Here is a 15,011-nt window from a genome sequence, read left to right as displayed (position 1 = left end):
CTCTGAAAACTAACACTATTCATCCAGATAGTAAGTGATTTTATTATATGTAAACTGTAGCTTGACATCAGGTCAGAAATACTGACAGTTTCAATTAGTTGCAAATGGCATATGTCCCCTAACTCAGCTGCACAAAAACAATTTCTTTTTCAGCAGCCTTGAGCTGATGCTTCAGTGTAACTGCAAAAAGGATTCCTGCACATGTAGGAGTCACCACTGAAACAGTCTGAAATTTATTTTAGTAAAAAGAGTGGTCCATGAACAAGCAGAAGGTGCTGAAATGTGGGTTATTTGACTTGGCAGCTGTTCAGAATAAAAAAGCTTTACATGGAAAGCTATTCCTAAGAATGTTATTCAAAAATACCATGATCGTCTTTAAAAATCAGACTAATACTCTTTTGAGATTTATTTGTACTAGAGAAACCTTGTATTCTAGTTGTGTCGTATTTGAGAGTAATGTGTCCCAGGATTAAATTTATTGTGGGACTGCTGGCACAAAATGGTTGCTTCACAGTGGGTACTACACTCCTGCAGTGAATGGTGACCTTCCTATATGGAAAGTGCTTTGGGATCCTTTAGGATTAAAAACACAATATAAATGAATTACGTTATTTTTATTCAACACAAAGTAAATAATAATGTCCAAATGTCCATACTGTATATAAAATAGATCTTCCTTGTTTTCTAAGCATGACATTGAACCATGGATATTACTTTGGTCAACACTGGATTGGACATTGGGTCTACCTCTCAGTCACACTATATAATTCCCTTACTGAGGGAAAAAGTCTTTAGCAATTTAAATACCTGAGGAATTAATTGAGAAGACCTGTTCATTCCTAAGAGAAAGGTGATGCTACAGCAGAGGCAACATTCTTTTCCCCCTATTAGGAATCTTCTTGCGAATCCCTTCAACTGCAATTGCCACCTAGCCTGGCTTGGGGAGTGGCTGAGGAAGAAGAGAATTGTCACAGGGAATCCCAGGTGCCAGAACCCCTACTTCCTGAAGGAGATTCCCATCCAGGATGTGGCCATTCAGGACTTCACTTGTGATGATGGTAACTATTTAATTTCATATACTGTAGCCTGTATATTAATTGCATATGCTATAAATTATGTACTGTATACTATAGATTATATGTCTATATATTGCATGTAGCATCAGTGAAAAACAATTAGTGTCAAAATGGAAATAATTAATTTGATTAGCCAAATTGATATCGACTTTGCTGCAAAAACAGGTTTTTCAGGACAGGTATGGTAGCTGATAAAGGTGTGATCACAGGGCCTCCTGGGTGGCAAAGTGACATTTGCCTGAGCTCAGGTTTATTTCTGTGATCATGGGTGTGAGTCTGGATCATGTCACTAGCTGACTACGACTGGGATTCCCAGCACATTTGGCTGGAAGCTGCCAAGGGTAGAGTGGGATTAGTCGATCGGAACTCTCTTGGTGCTCAGCAACACTCCTGAGCACTTGTATCCCTACGGTGCTGTCAGTGAGAGGTACCTTCTCCTGCAATCATTGGTCTGCTATGCAAGTCCTCTAATTAGAGTTTTGTGGCCTGTGATATGTTAAAGGCTAGAGGCTCAAAAGTGGGTGGGTTAACGGAGTCTGCCTGCACTTCCTCAGTTTCCCCTGTGTCCGTTCACAAAGTTCACATCTGGGAGACATCCGAAACACTGGCTACTCCAAGGTATTAAGGTATAGGAAAAAAACTGAGCAATTCTCAATTTAAAACAAAGACATGTTTACTTTTTTGTCATTTGTATTTACCACAATTACCAACATACTCATTTTTTCCCTTACTTAATGCCGATACATCACTTTTCTCAGAGAAATCAGCTTTGACAGAGAGGTACCTTTGGTCTTATTTGTTACTTCAGAGTTCATGATATCATTGCAACTAGATCAAACAATTAATAAATTAATTAGAGGTGTTGTCTATTTGCCATGAAATTAATAATCAAATGTATTATTATTTGCTCAACTTCTTGGATGATTTGGATGAGCTTGTGATCTATATTTATTTTATATAATAGAAATTGCTTATCCTGCATAAATAACCTATTAGCTGTAGCTGCTGAGCCAGGAAAATCAATGATAAATCAAAGGATGCAGTTGCATGGATTATCTGAGCTTTCTGTCTGACATACAAATGGAGCATGACAATTTTGTCTTCACTTTTTTTCATAAGACTTAACGTGAGGTAACGTGAGGTAGAGAATTAGTTTATTAAATTCAGGAACAGTGACCACACAGTAGATAAGAGTTAAAGTTTATTTGCTATTATCATGTGTATGGCTGCTTTTGAAACACAAAGTTGCTAGAGTAGTAAAATACAGTAAATGCAGTGCATGCTAAAAAACACCTTTTGTAAGATGAAGGTTATGTTTTAATCACAGCAAACTTATTTTCTACCAACAGGCAATGATGATAACAGTTGCTCCCCACTCGCTCGCTGTCCGGCTGAATGTACCTGTTTAGACACTGTAGTCCGATGCAGCAACAAAGGATTGAAAGCTCTGCCAAAGGCCCTCCCCAAAGAAGTGACAGAACTGTGAGTCATTCTAAAGGCCACCTTATTATCCCCAGCAAGGAACAGAGCAGAAAACAGATTACAGTTTTCAAACCAGTCTCATTAGAGCGTTGTATTATTTGTTTTCAAATATGTGAGATTTTGAGTAGGAATTCAGACATACGATTAAAAAAATAGATTGCATAAAGTGAATAGTAGTATGTTTTTTATGGAAAAATAGACCCAAAGACAGCACCTGCATTGGTCAATCATCTCAAAGCCGTTCAGTGTCTAATATTGTAAAAAATGCTATTTTTAGGTTTTATCTCAACAGCGAAAGACATTCCATTATTGCTATATATAAAGTAGTATGATTATCTGTATGAAAATTCAGTTTCAAAGTATGTCTGAGTCCATAAAATTGAATATAAAGGGCTTCCGGAAGATATACTTCTTCATACATTTAAAATAAGCCTTTAAAAATTAATCTTCATATAATTTTTTTCATTAGCTTATAGGTTATGTTTCAGAGAAGGGTTGCATCATCTAATGTACTACAACAGTAAATGTCTTCTGCCAATTTTAATATTTCATTTATGCCTACAAGTATAGATTGCATCACCCAGCTGCAGTATTCAATCATCATACTTCAACGGGGAAATCGTTATGAGAGGGATTTGTTTGGAATTGTAAAATTATTTATAGATTTCTTGATTAGATGATGTGAGTGTTTAATCTTTTTTGGAGGTGCATATTTATATTGTTGTCCATGAAGTGGATCTCTTATCCAGAGTTTTGTTTCTGAACCACTGAATCTGTGCAAGAGAATCATTATCAATCAGCCAGTGTTTATTATTGCGTTCCTCACAATAAAGTGCCATAGAGTTCTTCAGAGAAATATGTACAACATGTTTTATGAGCACGTACAGTGGATGTCTGGGCACAGAGAACAGAATATAATTTCTCCTAGAATCAAAACCAGCAGTTATTTCTGTTTGAAAAAGATATTGTAACAAAACCTACAAAGTGCCCATTAATGTAGTAAAGTGATACCTGTATTACTTATAATGACTATATAGGCTTTAGGGTTGTATATGAAATAGTATACTATTAATTCGTAAGAACTGAAATACAGATTTTTTTAATAGTGGAAATAACCTGATTTTCTCTTTTTTTGGATAGCTATCTGGATGGAAACCAGTTCACTCAAGTTCCAAGAGAGCTCTCTAATTTCAAGCATTTAACACTCATGTAGGTGGTTTTCATTATGAATTTAGCTCTAATTCATTACAAGCAAAAATGATCAATTAAAATAATTTTGCATGGCACTGGAAATGCCTTGAAGCAAATAATGAAAAATATTTTTGTTAAATTATTTAACTTTAAATCAAAACAAGAGTGGGTGGCTTTCATTAGAATGATGAGAAGAAAATCGCCCTGTGATTTATGTGATTAATTTGATAGAGGTCAGAAAACAGAGTCCCACTCAGTTATAAATTAGATCCTTTGCAATAGAAATAAACCTTTTTTGAGCTGTGAAATTGTACAGCAAATGCACAAGGTGTTTTACCCATCTTTTAACTTCCAAACTTTTATATCATAGTGTAATTGTTTTTATATTGATACATGTTGTCTGCATGAAATGTAGGTTATTAAATTGTCACTTAGCCCTCACATTGATGTTACCTGAGTAGCCTCATGGAAAAGACATATTTCAAATAAAAATACATATCTAACATAAAAAGCTGAGTATGTTTTAGTGCTGAACTAAGTGCTTACTTTACTGTAACTACTGTATATAACTTTTATTAGTATATTGCATGTAATTATACAAATAGTAGAAAAACACTGCTTTGTAATTAGTTTAAAGGCAAACTTTTAATGTTGACTCCAACAAATATTTTCTGTTAACATTTTCGTTTTTTTTATTTTGATTAAATTATTTTCATTTCAGTGATTTAAGTAACAACCAGATCAGCACTTTGTCAAACCAGAGCTTCAGCAACATGACTGAACTGCTGACACTGTGAGTCTGGGTTTTCATCTCTTTGGCCTCTAGAGTGATAGCTGCTTAAGTCTTTACCTTTAGATAAATAAATGCTTCTCTTGTGGCAGATAATATTATTTTGAGTCACATTTGTGAATAATTCAGCATAATAAATAACTGTAATATTGACAGCAGAACTAAGATAAACATATTTTTGTAACTAATTAGTACTCTTCATTTTTTACCACAGAATTTTAAGCTACAATCGACTAAGGTGTATACCTATCAAAGCTTTCGATGGCTTGAAGACTCTACGGTTATTGTGAGTATAAGCAACGTGTGTAGGGAGTATTTATAGGTTGCTTTACTTCTACAGTTAGCAAGACATACTTGTTCACTTTTTGTACTGAACATTTTGAAATACAAGAATTACAAGTTTTAGGTAAATACACCAAAACAAAGAAATCTGAGATGTTTTCCCAAAGGCACTAAAGAAATGTTTCATACTCAGTACAAATATTTATAGATTTCATAAAATTTAGCTGTCAAATGGAATAGCACCCCTTTCAGTTTGTATGTACTGTACGTGTATCTTGTTCATATATTTCATCATGCAGATGGAATTCAGCAGATAGTTTATAATAGCCTTGCAGCATAACCTCTTAATCTGTCCTTTTATTGCTGGGTGCTTGAAACAGGAAATGTTATACTCAGTTGTTAGTTGGTGAGTGATACTGTGGTTTCTTCTTGTAAAGGAGAACTCAAGTCACCTGCAATCTGCTTTTTGTTGTATTGTATTGTCTTTGTAGGTCTCTTCATGGCAACGATATTGCCATTATTCCAGAGGGGGCCTTCCATGATCTCTCCTCACTGTCACATCTGTAAGTCTGGTGTACTTTCAAGGCTTTAGGAAGGAAAACGTGAAGGTTATTTTGACAGCTGGATGTATTTTTCCAAATGGGTCTTCTTGGCTTAGGGCACATTTCCTAAAACACATCTAGACAGACAGGGTGTTGCTAGTGATTGAGGCTATTAAAACTTCAATGTACATTACCTTCCCAAAAGTAATTGGAATTGGCAGATAGAAAGGGATGGTGGTTTCAACATGAAAAAAAAATCTGTCTTTGCTTGTGGCGACATCTGTATTATTGAGGAATGTGACCAGCATTTCCATAAATGTGGTTATTAAAGGCACTATGCTAAGGAATGCAGGTGTAGAACTGAGAGAAAGAAAGTGTCACATTTACATTGGAGAAGAAAGGAACTAGTATTGCTAACACCAGAACAGCAAGTTGCCTTATATGAATCTGCTTTTAATTAAAATTAAGTGAAATGGCCAACGATTTAAATTGTTCAGTTCCAAGTTTGTAGGATTTTGTATCAGTAAGTTGGCTCTGAAAATAATTCAGACACTTAGAGAAACGGTAGACTCTTTACATTTTGTATGGATGATTTATACATATATAAGTTCAGGATTAATGTTTGAAGTGTATTTTTAAAAAGCTCCTTTTGAGGCCTTATCCTAAAGAACCTTTATTTATATTACTGGACATGCGAAATAATCTTACTGGTATTCACTTTGTCTAACTATAAGATAAAGTAAAAATTACCCTGGAAAGGAAATAAGATAATGTTTGTGTTAGAGCAAAATGTTTTTGAGGATAGATGTTTCTTTATTGAAGTAATTTGGGGCGGAGTGGTGGCTCTGTGGCTCAGGATCTGCGCCTGTGGCTGGAAGGTTGCCGGTTCATATACCGCAGCTGGCAGAGGAATCCTACTCTGTTGGGCTCCTGAGCAAGGCTCTTAACCCCAACTGCTCCAGGGGTGCTGTACAATGGCTGACCCTGTGCTCTGACCCCAGGCTCTCTCCCTGTCCATGTGTCTCATGGAGAGCAAGCTGGGGTATGCGAAAAGATAATTCCTAATGCAAGAAATTGTAAAGGGTTAATAAAGTGATGTTTTTATTATTATTAATTGTACAGTCATGTGGTAAGTCACAATATTTAAAAATATTTTGACACCGGATGAACAATACTTGTAGGTAATCATTTTAATTTCACTTAATGTTGCTGTGCGTCATTTAAGATATAAGTTGAATATTTTTTCTGATTAAAGTATGTTTTCTCTAGTATCATAACATTCATCATTAGGATCATGGCTTGCATTGTCAGAGATGATAGGTTTTACTTTTCGCATATCCTAAAAGCGTTCATATGTGTAGGGATGTCTAGGAATCTGAAAATCTTATACAATTACTATGTAATTAATTCAAAAGGAATGCTGATGCTCATATCTCAGCTCAATGTTTATAAATGAACAGCACCACCAAATTCCCCAGGGTGCTCAGTGTCTGTGCAATGGCATATGCTACAAAACACAGAAACGATTCACAGCAGATTAATTACGCTGTTACTAAGTAACTCCAAAACACTATGTATGCAGAGTATAGAATATCTTGGGTGTTGCTTTTTTATTCCTGCAGTGCTCTTGGTGCCAATCCCTTGTACTGTGACTGTAACATGCAGTGGCTTTCGGAATGGGTAAAATCAGGCTACAAGGAACCAGGTATTGCTCGCTGTGCTGGGCCTGGTGAAATGACTGACAAGCTGCTGCTCACTACCCCATCCAAGAAGTTTACATGTCAAGGTACCTCAGCATTCTTTATATGACTGTCAAACAATACACATATTCAAACTGTTTATAACCTTAAACGAGGTGGTTTTTTTTTCTCTTTGTATCACTGTACAGTTTTTGAGTATCATTTTCACGGTGTATGAATAAGTGATTATAGGGTGGCATGGTGGCGCAGTAGTTAGCATTGCTATCACACAGGGGCTTGTGTGAAGCACTGCAGTGGTGAGGCCCAATTCCGGACATGGGGTTCATGTGGGTTTCTTCTGGGTGCTCTTGTTTCCTCCCACAGTCCAAAGACATACTGGTAGGTTAACTGGCTTCTGGGAAAATTGGCCCTGGTGTGAGTGTGTACCCCGAGATGGACTGGCATCGCGTCCAGGGTGTATCCCACCTTGTTACACCCGTTGCTTTGCTGGGATAGACTCCAGCTCCCCAGTGACCCTGAATTGGAAGAAGTGGTTAGAAAAAGAATGGATGAATAAGTGAAAACATAGAAAACATGAGAAGCCATCTACGCTAATGTCATATTTACTACTTCCATCTTTAAACCTGTAAAACATGGATTTAAAATAGTGATACAAATCTTGCTTGACATCTTTAACGTTAAGATTTCATTTTTGACTTTTGACAATTGACATACTTTAGCCATTCCGGGACCATGTGGTTTCCTGGTGCCAGGTAAGGCCACAAAGAGCATAATCAAAGTCATCCAAAAAAAAAACCTTACTTTCCTTACATTTGATCCTTGACATGGCAATGACCTGATCCTAATTGCTTATTGTGTTGGCCCGTCAGTGACCTGTCAGTGCTTTGACTTTCACTTTGTCTTTACCTTTATTCTGACCATTCCTTCTGTAGTTTGCTTTAAAAGTATTTGGTCACATTACATTTAAAAAATGTTCAATCTATCTCTTTGTGTACATCTGTTTATTTTTGCAGGTCCAGTTGATGTTGCCATTCTTGCCAAGTGTAATCCATGTCTGTCGAACCCTTGCAGAAATGATGGCACATGTAATAATGACCCAGTTGACTTCTACAGGTGCACATGTCCTTATGGTTTTAAGGTATGCTCTCCTTACTAGGACATTTAAAAAGTGTTTTTAACTTTCAAATGCTTCTGTTTATATTTCATGTTTTTGATGTTTATCATTTTACCCTTGCTCTAATCTCAGGGACAGGACTGTGACATTCCTATCCATGCCTGCATCAGCAATCCCTGTGGAAATGGTGGCACTTGCCACCTGAAGGAGGGAGACAAGGGTGGCTTTTGGTAAGTAAGAGACTAAAGCAGGCCGTTATTCAGATTTTAGCTCAAATTAAATTGTATTGTGAAAATGTAAGGCTCTAAATTATTTATATTGTGATTGGAGCTACTCCATCTGATAGGAGATTAATTTAGTGCATTTACACATTTTTATGTTTTTATGCAAATTCAGTATTTTGCAATGTATTGTGGGTATGTAAAAAGGTACAGTAGAAATGCATTATTATGTCATTTAAACCATAAAGTAATTATTTAGGTTTCTTATGGAACATTTTTTCCACTGACTTTAGTTTTTCTTATAGGCTCCTGATATTCATAGTTTAACACCTCAACAAATATTTATCATAATCAGCCTTCTTAGGTTTATGAGTGTCGTATTGTCTGTTCTACATCATACTTTGGGAGAAGCATGTGCCAGCTATCCTGAAATAGTGTACAAATTGCTTTCAGTAATTATTTTTCTGAGGTTCAACCTTAACGTACTATATATAGACTAAAATCTCTACCAGTATGAGCATTTTGTTGAGCAATCAGTTTACACATTAAAAAATGATGGATACTAATTTTAAAAAAGGCCCCACAGCCCAAGAAAGAAAGTCCAGTCGTATTTTCTCAGTCACATTACCAGCTTCTGTATTTCTAGGAGGAACAATGTTCGATGTCCCCAAGTATATCAAACTGAAGTCATCATACATTACAAAATGTCAGTTCGATTTGGAGGAACTGTGATAAAGTATTTTTTTAAATGGGACTGTCAGGAATTAAAGAGACAAGTAGAGAGTAATTCCATGCTGAAAAGTGGAACGAAAGAGACAAGGATTCAGCTGTAGAGCCATCTTCACATCTGAAGAAGGTTTAACATCCGGAACATTGGGTTTTTTCTTGCTGGATTCAGCCTGGATTTACCTTCCTGCTTGTTCCTTTTCATCTTGCACACTGATGCAGCTCCCTCGTGATCCCATGAAAGAAAGAGGAAACAGAATTTTGGAAAGACGATTATGGGCTCAAAGATCTAAGCAGCAACCGATGTAAAAAAATCTACTCTTGCCATCTTGCAAAACAATTGTTCATCAAACTAGTCCCTACAAAAGTAAAGATGAATATACCTAAGGACGCTTGAAGGTATTAACTTGAACATAGGTGACAATTACTGAGAAATAAAGTTTTTCAGCATCAATTAACCACACTAATACCTAAATATTAGGTATGAGAAAAGTGACCGCAGACTATAATGGTGTATCTTTTTATGACAAAATTAAGCCTTAGGAAAAGAAAATGTCACTTACATTAGATATGAAAAATCAACTCAGAATTCATCACATAAATATATAGCTGCTTATTCATAGTGTTACGCTACGCCCCCGGAGGACTTGTCATTCCACCTCGGATTTCAGCACGATTCACAATTAGCTAATTTACCCCAGCCTATTTAATGCTGCTTCACACACTCCCCTGTGCTCAGTATTAGGGTTTTTCCTGGCTAGAGCTGCTTCCATTTTCGCTACAACTTACCGCTTGGTTTTTGGCTTCCTGACTCTGGTTTGTTTTCCGACTACGTCTCCTGGTTTTGGTTTTGGTACTTTGGTTATTGTTCTGGTTTCGACTCTCGGCTTCCTCACAGTTTACGGCTCCGCTTCTGGTTTTGTACTTTTGCACCGGCTTGTTTACCTACGGCTTTAGGACCTCGGATTGTTCTATCGACTACCCCTCTGGAAATCGTTCTAGTTTTCTGCATAGGGTCCTCACTACTATTTCCTAACGCATAGTAAATGTTTTTGCAAGGTGGCTCAAGGACAGTCTACATTTTTCTGAAGAACAATAGTTGAAAATCATTAAAATGTCCTTAGATCTACCAGTGTTTTGTGTTTCTGATTCCTTTTGTCACCTTGAGGTACCTTGTTTAAACTAATATAGAAACTGAAAGTATTAGAATTTAAAAATAATGTATGATAAAGAACAACCATTCCTTCAGGATATGTAAAATGGGAGACATTTCTCTTTTTTCTTTCTAGAAGGTTTTCTCAGAATGAGAGTAAAGTCATGCTTGCACATTGAATCAGGGAATTAAGGATGTATTTTGCATGTGCTGCACCTCAGCATATTGTGAGCTCTTTAAAATTGGAATTGGTTATACTGTACATATTAGAATTAAATAGCAGATTATCATATGAAGAACAATGTTTCCTTAAGGAGACAGTGTAAGTTATGAGCCCTTTTTCCTTTTTTTCTGGAAGGACATCTCAGAATGAAGGTAATGTCATGCTCACACATTGAATCAAGGAATTAAGGAATTTTTTTTTTGTGTGCTGCAGCTCAACATGCTGTGAGCACTTTAAAATTGGAATTAGTTAATCAGAGAATAAAATGGCTCCAGCTGCACTTCATGAATAATAAAATAGAATACTCTATTAAATTAACGTAATAATTCCACAAGAGAATGGTAATCTTCTTATAAAACCTAATAAGGTGGAGTGTGAAATGGGAATGGCTTTTTCTGCAGCACTTCATTAACGAATTATCAAGACCTCTTACCTAAACTTTTTGTCTAAAGATTAATCAGTTATATTCTTCTGCCTGTAAAATATTAATTGGCACAACTAAGTAGGTAATGAGAAATGATGTATATTTGCTAACATTTTATAAAGGAATTGTTATTTTAAACATACATGTATGCCAGAAAATATATTGTAAAAACAAAAGTATAAATTGTGAATTCCATAAGAATGTCAATAATCTTTCCAGTACATTTCTAGTAAGGTGTAGCACATGGACAATAAATCTGGTGTAGACATCGGTGTCCATAGTATGCTATAATGCGACATACAGTAGGCTTTCTAGACTCTAGACAGTTACATAAGTTCTGTGCTGCATGTTTTCATTAAAAAAAATAATCAGATCAACATAATGTCACTGATAGCGTTCAGTCATGCTAAAATGTTTTAGTCATGTTGTTTTGCTTTTTTGGGGTCCTTTTTTGAATTTTGAATTTTGAATAATTTTGCCATTATTTTGGTTCAGTGAAATATCATGCAGTGACTTAAATCAAACAAAGATGTAAGACTGCATTCTGCTTAAAACATCATGTTTAGTTAAGATGTTCTTTGAGGAATATAGCCTGGAATTATCATTAAAAGACGTACCTGAATCTTACATCGATTGTGTATACCACAGGATGTAATACCGTGTAGAACTTGTCTCCATTATACAAAACTACTTGTATATTTGTTGTTTTATGTGCTTAACTTGAAGTTGTGGCTGGATATTTGAAGTGCAGGAGTGATAGGAGTTTATGAGATTCTTGTAATGGAGAGTTTAATTAATTCTTAAGAGTTTAAACTCTCCATTAACTTTAAACTCTTACCTGTTAGAATTTACATCCAGAATAAATACAGCATCAAAAGAAACTTTTTACTCTATGCATGTACTGTATGTTTTCATGTTTGGCGTATTTTTGATTAAAGGATCATTAATGACTATGATGCACATGGAATGTCACGTAAGCACTAAACCACCTCATTAGTGAGGCAGTTGTTTGGGAACAGGTCATGAGATTATGTAATCTGATAAATATCAAGCCTGGTGAAGACCAAAAAAGAAAAACACAGGAACTGGTATGTCCTGTTTATCAAGATAACAATGCCTTTGTACCAGCTTATTTTGGAGAATGGATACTGCATACTGTGTCTTGCTATATGGTATGTACAGTACAGTACCAGTATCTAACCTGGCAAAATGTAACAGATAAGAAGTTCATCAATGATAGGCCACAATCCAGGAGACTAGGAATCATGACAAGTCCAAAACTGACACATCCATACCCAAGTTTGTTGGTATGGGCAAGAATCACTACAGAACTCCACATGCAGTGCATGATGGTAACCTGATTGCACTACACTGATCATGTCCTGGGACCTCACTTTCTGCACTTTCTGCAGGATCATCCTAATGTCACAACATTCCACCATGACAAAACATGTCCTCATGCTGCTGCGGTAATAAGGGCATTACTTGCAAATGTGTCCGTTATGACATGAATGTGTTACTCACCTGATACACATGCTACTCGCCCTTGACTTTCACAGTAGACCATGTGCTTTTCAGCCACATTGACAACAAATGTTATTCAGCATAAATAATTTACCTGTGCCATGTCTGTTAAAAAATTCCAGTGCAGTAACTTTAAAAATACTTTAAAAAACAATGACCTTAATGACCTTATGACATTGTTGCAGTTGGAAGTGATGAAGTTCCTTTTGATGCTCAGGATAGATTAGAGAAAACAAGTAGCTATTAAAAAGTGAATTTACAAGTTTGGAGGCACTGGAGATTTGTCAGAAGCTAAGTGCTATGAGTATAGGACCCTCAGTGTTTACATTTACCACAGATTCTGGGTTTAACAGCATAAATGAGCTTCCTGCTTGTCAGAAGCTATTAACTGTTTGATCTCTGGCTGGCTGTCCTGGCCTGAAATAAAATTACACTTTGCTGCATTTGGCACTTAATATTTTCTCCATTCAAACATTGCAATCTCTGGGACTGAGATTAAATCAAAACTTCAACCCACCTATTATTCACATATATACAGTAAACTCAGTACTTGAATGCAGCTTTCTTTTGGATATAAACAAAATGTTTCTGGCTAACAAAGAGACATTATCAAGTAATAGGTTAGTAATTTGCAATTGGTGGGCGGATGAAAGTTTCAGATTTAATCTGTGTTCCGTTGTAAATGGGCTTTTTGGGATTCAATTAAAAAAGACTCAAAAACTGGGTGGAAAATGATTAAATTGCAAATATACTGTAAAAGGCACAATGGAGTAACAACATTAGTAGCTTTGCAACAGTCAAATACAGTTCACATACAGTAGATTCAGTATGTATTTGGATATATATTATAAAAAACTCATTAGGATCACAGTACAGATTTCCAGGAAGCAGTGTGTATTAAACAAATACACACAAACAAAATTGTAAACCAAATTTTAAGTTTCTGATCAACAAAATATTCCATTTGAAAATGACTGGACTGGAATCTAAGCAAACAGGGACATTTTTATGATTAAGATAAACAGTTATTTGTTTTTTTAAATGCAATTGTCCTGTTTGTGCTTTTCAAAAAAAGATTCTAAGTTCTACTCTTGTTCTTTAAGGTGTAAGTGTGCTGATGGATTTGAAGGCGAGACTTGTGAAATTAATATTGATGACTGTGAGGATAATGACTGTGAAAACAACTCTACTTGCATAGATGGAATCAACAATTACACCTGTCTCTGCCCCCCTGAATACACAGGTAAGACCAGAAAGGACATTTGATGATAATATACGTCTTGTATTGGGTACCTGGACAGTATGTCACATGTGTAATGTATGAATATTGTGTAACAGACAGCAAAGGATTATTTGTAGCCATGTGCATGTCAAATCTATTAAATGTACAGAGTTTAAATGGACATGGTTATATACTGTAATATTATTCTGTTCACACACATGCATTAGTATTAATACTGCATTTCAATTGCAAAAGTTTAAATTAATCTATTTGCAAAAAATACATTTTGAATGTAAGATTAATCAAAAAATCAGTTTTATATGAAACTCAAGGTGAGCCAACATAATAATGTGGTGGCTTCCTTCCACCTGGCGGGGTAAACTAATCTTCTAACCTTGACAGCAGACTGTAAGCCCACAAGATTCAAAGCTTGCAGCTTCATGGTGTTTGCGGCAGAATGATGGTTTTGTATGACAAGGACAGCTAACCACAATTGATTTCCTGACGTTCACATAAAGTCAGGAAAAACATAACCCGTGTGACTGATCATCAAAAAGCATAACACAATTCTGAGCATGTGAGATTCTTTAATTTCTCCAGTTATCTTCAGATTGATCTGAATATTTGAGTTTTATATTATTTGCTCGTCCTGTAACTACTGTATGTTGTTGGAAACTGGTTTTCACAACAAAAGAAATGGTAGTTGAGTGTACAAATGTATGTGTTTTTCTGTCGTTTTCATAAAATAATTCCTTTAAAAAGGTAAATTTATTTCAGATCTGAAACTAATATTGCTAAATAGCAGAATGTTTATTCATACTACTATGTGAAAGAAGAGGAGGCATTTCTTTATCCAAAGGGTTATGGGAGTATGGAACAAGCTACCCAACCACATTGCTAAAGCAGATACCCTGACTTTTTCAAAAAAATGCCTAGATGAGATGTTTGGATCAATTAATTAACTACCACATTGGCTAAATGGGCTAAAAAGCCTCCTCTCATTTGTATTTTTTCTTATGATCATAGGAATCATAAACTGTAAATCAGTTAAAACTCTAAATACAGTATATGCCCATTTAAAAACAGTTTAATGTTAATAAGAATAAGAAGAAAACTGTACACTTTGGGGGGCCTGTTTTGCGCACTGCTCTTAAAGAATTTAATTTTGCAACATGCTGTTAGCCTCCAGGGTACCTTATGCCAGCATATGGAAAATAACTGAGTTCAGGTCACCTTGTTGGCTGATTTCACACTCAATTTGTCTTGTTTTAAACTGCAATTTGTTTCTTACAGGAAACACCAGATTTCTTGAGCTCTAAGGCTGTAATACATAATTACACT

General features: G+C 35.7%; 1 protein-coding gene across 2 annotated transcripts in view; it reads left to right on the top strand.

Moving 5' to 3' along the window:
- slit2 (slit homolog 2 (Drosophila)) overlaps positions 1-15,011 on the top strand; it is a 166,617-nt gene that overhangs the window by 134,434 nt on the left and 17,172 nt on the right. Inside the window, exons 19-29 of one of the 2 annotated variants that reach the window (XM_088917782.1) lie at positions 892-1,058; positions 2,426-2,558; positions 3,699-3,767; positions 4,471-4,542; positions 4,754-4,825; positions 5,313-5,384; positions 6,986-7,149; positions 7,783-7,815; positions 8,077-8,201; positions 8,310-8,407; positions 13,552-13,691. In XM_088917782.1, coding sequence (XP_088773908.1) covers positions 892-1,058; positions 2,426-2,558; positions 3,699-3,767; positions 4,471-4,542; positions 4,754-4,825; positions 5,313-5,384; positions 6,986-7,149; positions 7,783-7,815; positions 8,077-8,201; positions 8,310-8,407; positions 13,552-13,691 — 1,145 coding nt within the window. The remainder of the gene's footprint in view (positions 1-891; positions 1,059-2,425; positions 2,559-3,698; positions 3,768-4,470; positions 4,543-4,753; positions 4,826-5,312; positions 5,385-6,985; positions 7,150-7,782; positions 7,816-8,076; positions 8,202-8,309; positions 8,408-13,551; positions 13,692-15,011) is intronic. The other variant, XM_088917790.1, reaches the window with a different exon arrangement.

Source organism: Atractosteus spatula, chromosome 1 (assembly GCF_055471065.1).
Source record: "Atractosteus spatula isolate fAtrSpa1 chromosome 1, fAtrSpa1.hap1, whole genome shotgun sequence".
NCBI classification, from domain to species: domain Eukaryota; kingdom Metazoa; phylum Chordata; class Actinopteri; order Semionotiformes; family Lepisosteidae; genus Atractosteus; species Atractosteus spatula.
The sequence above is the reverse complement of the archived record's forward strand: the minus strand, read 5'-3'. Positions and strand labels throughout refer to the sequence as shown.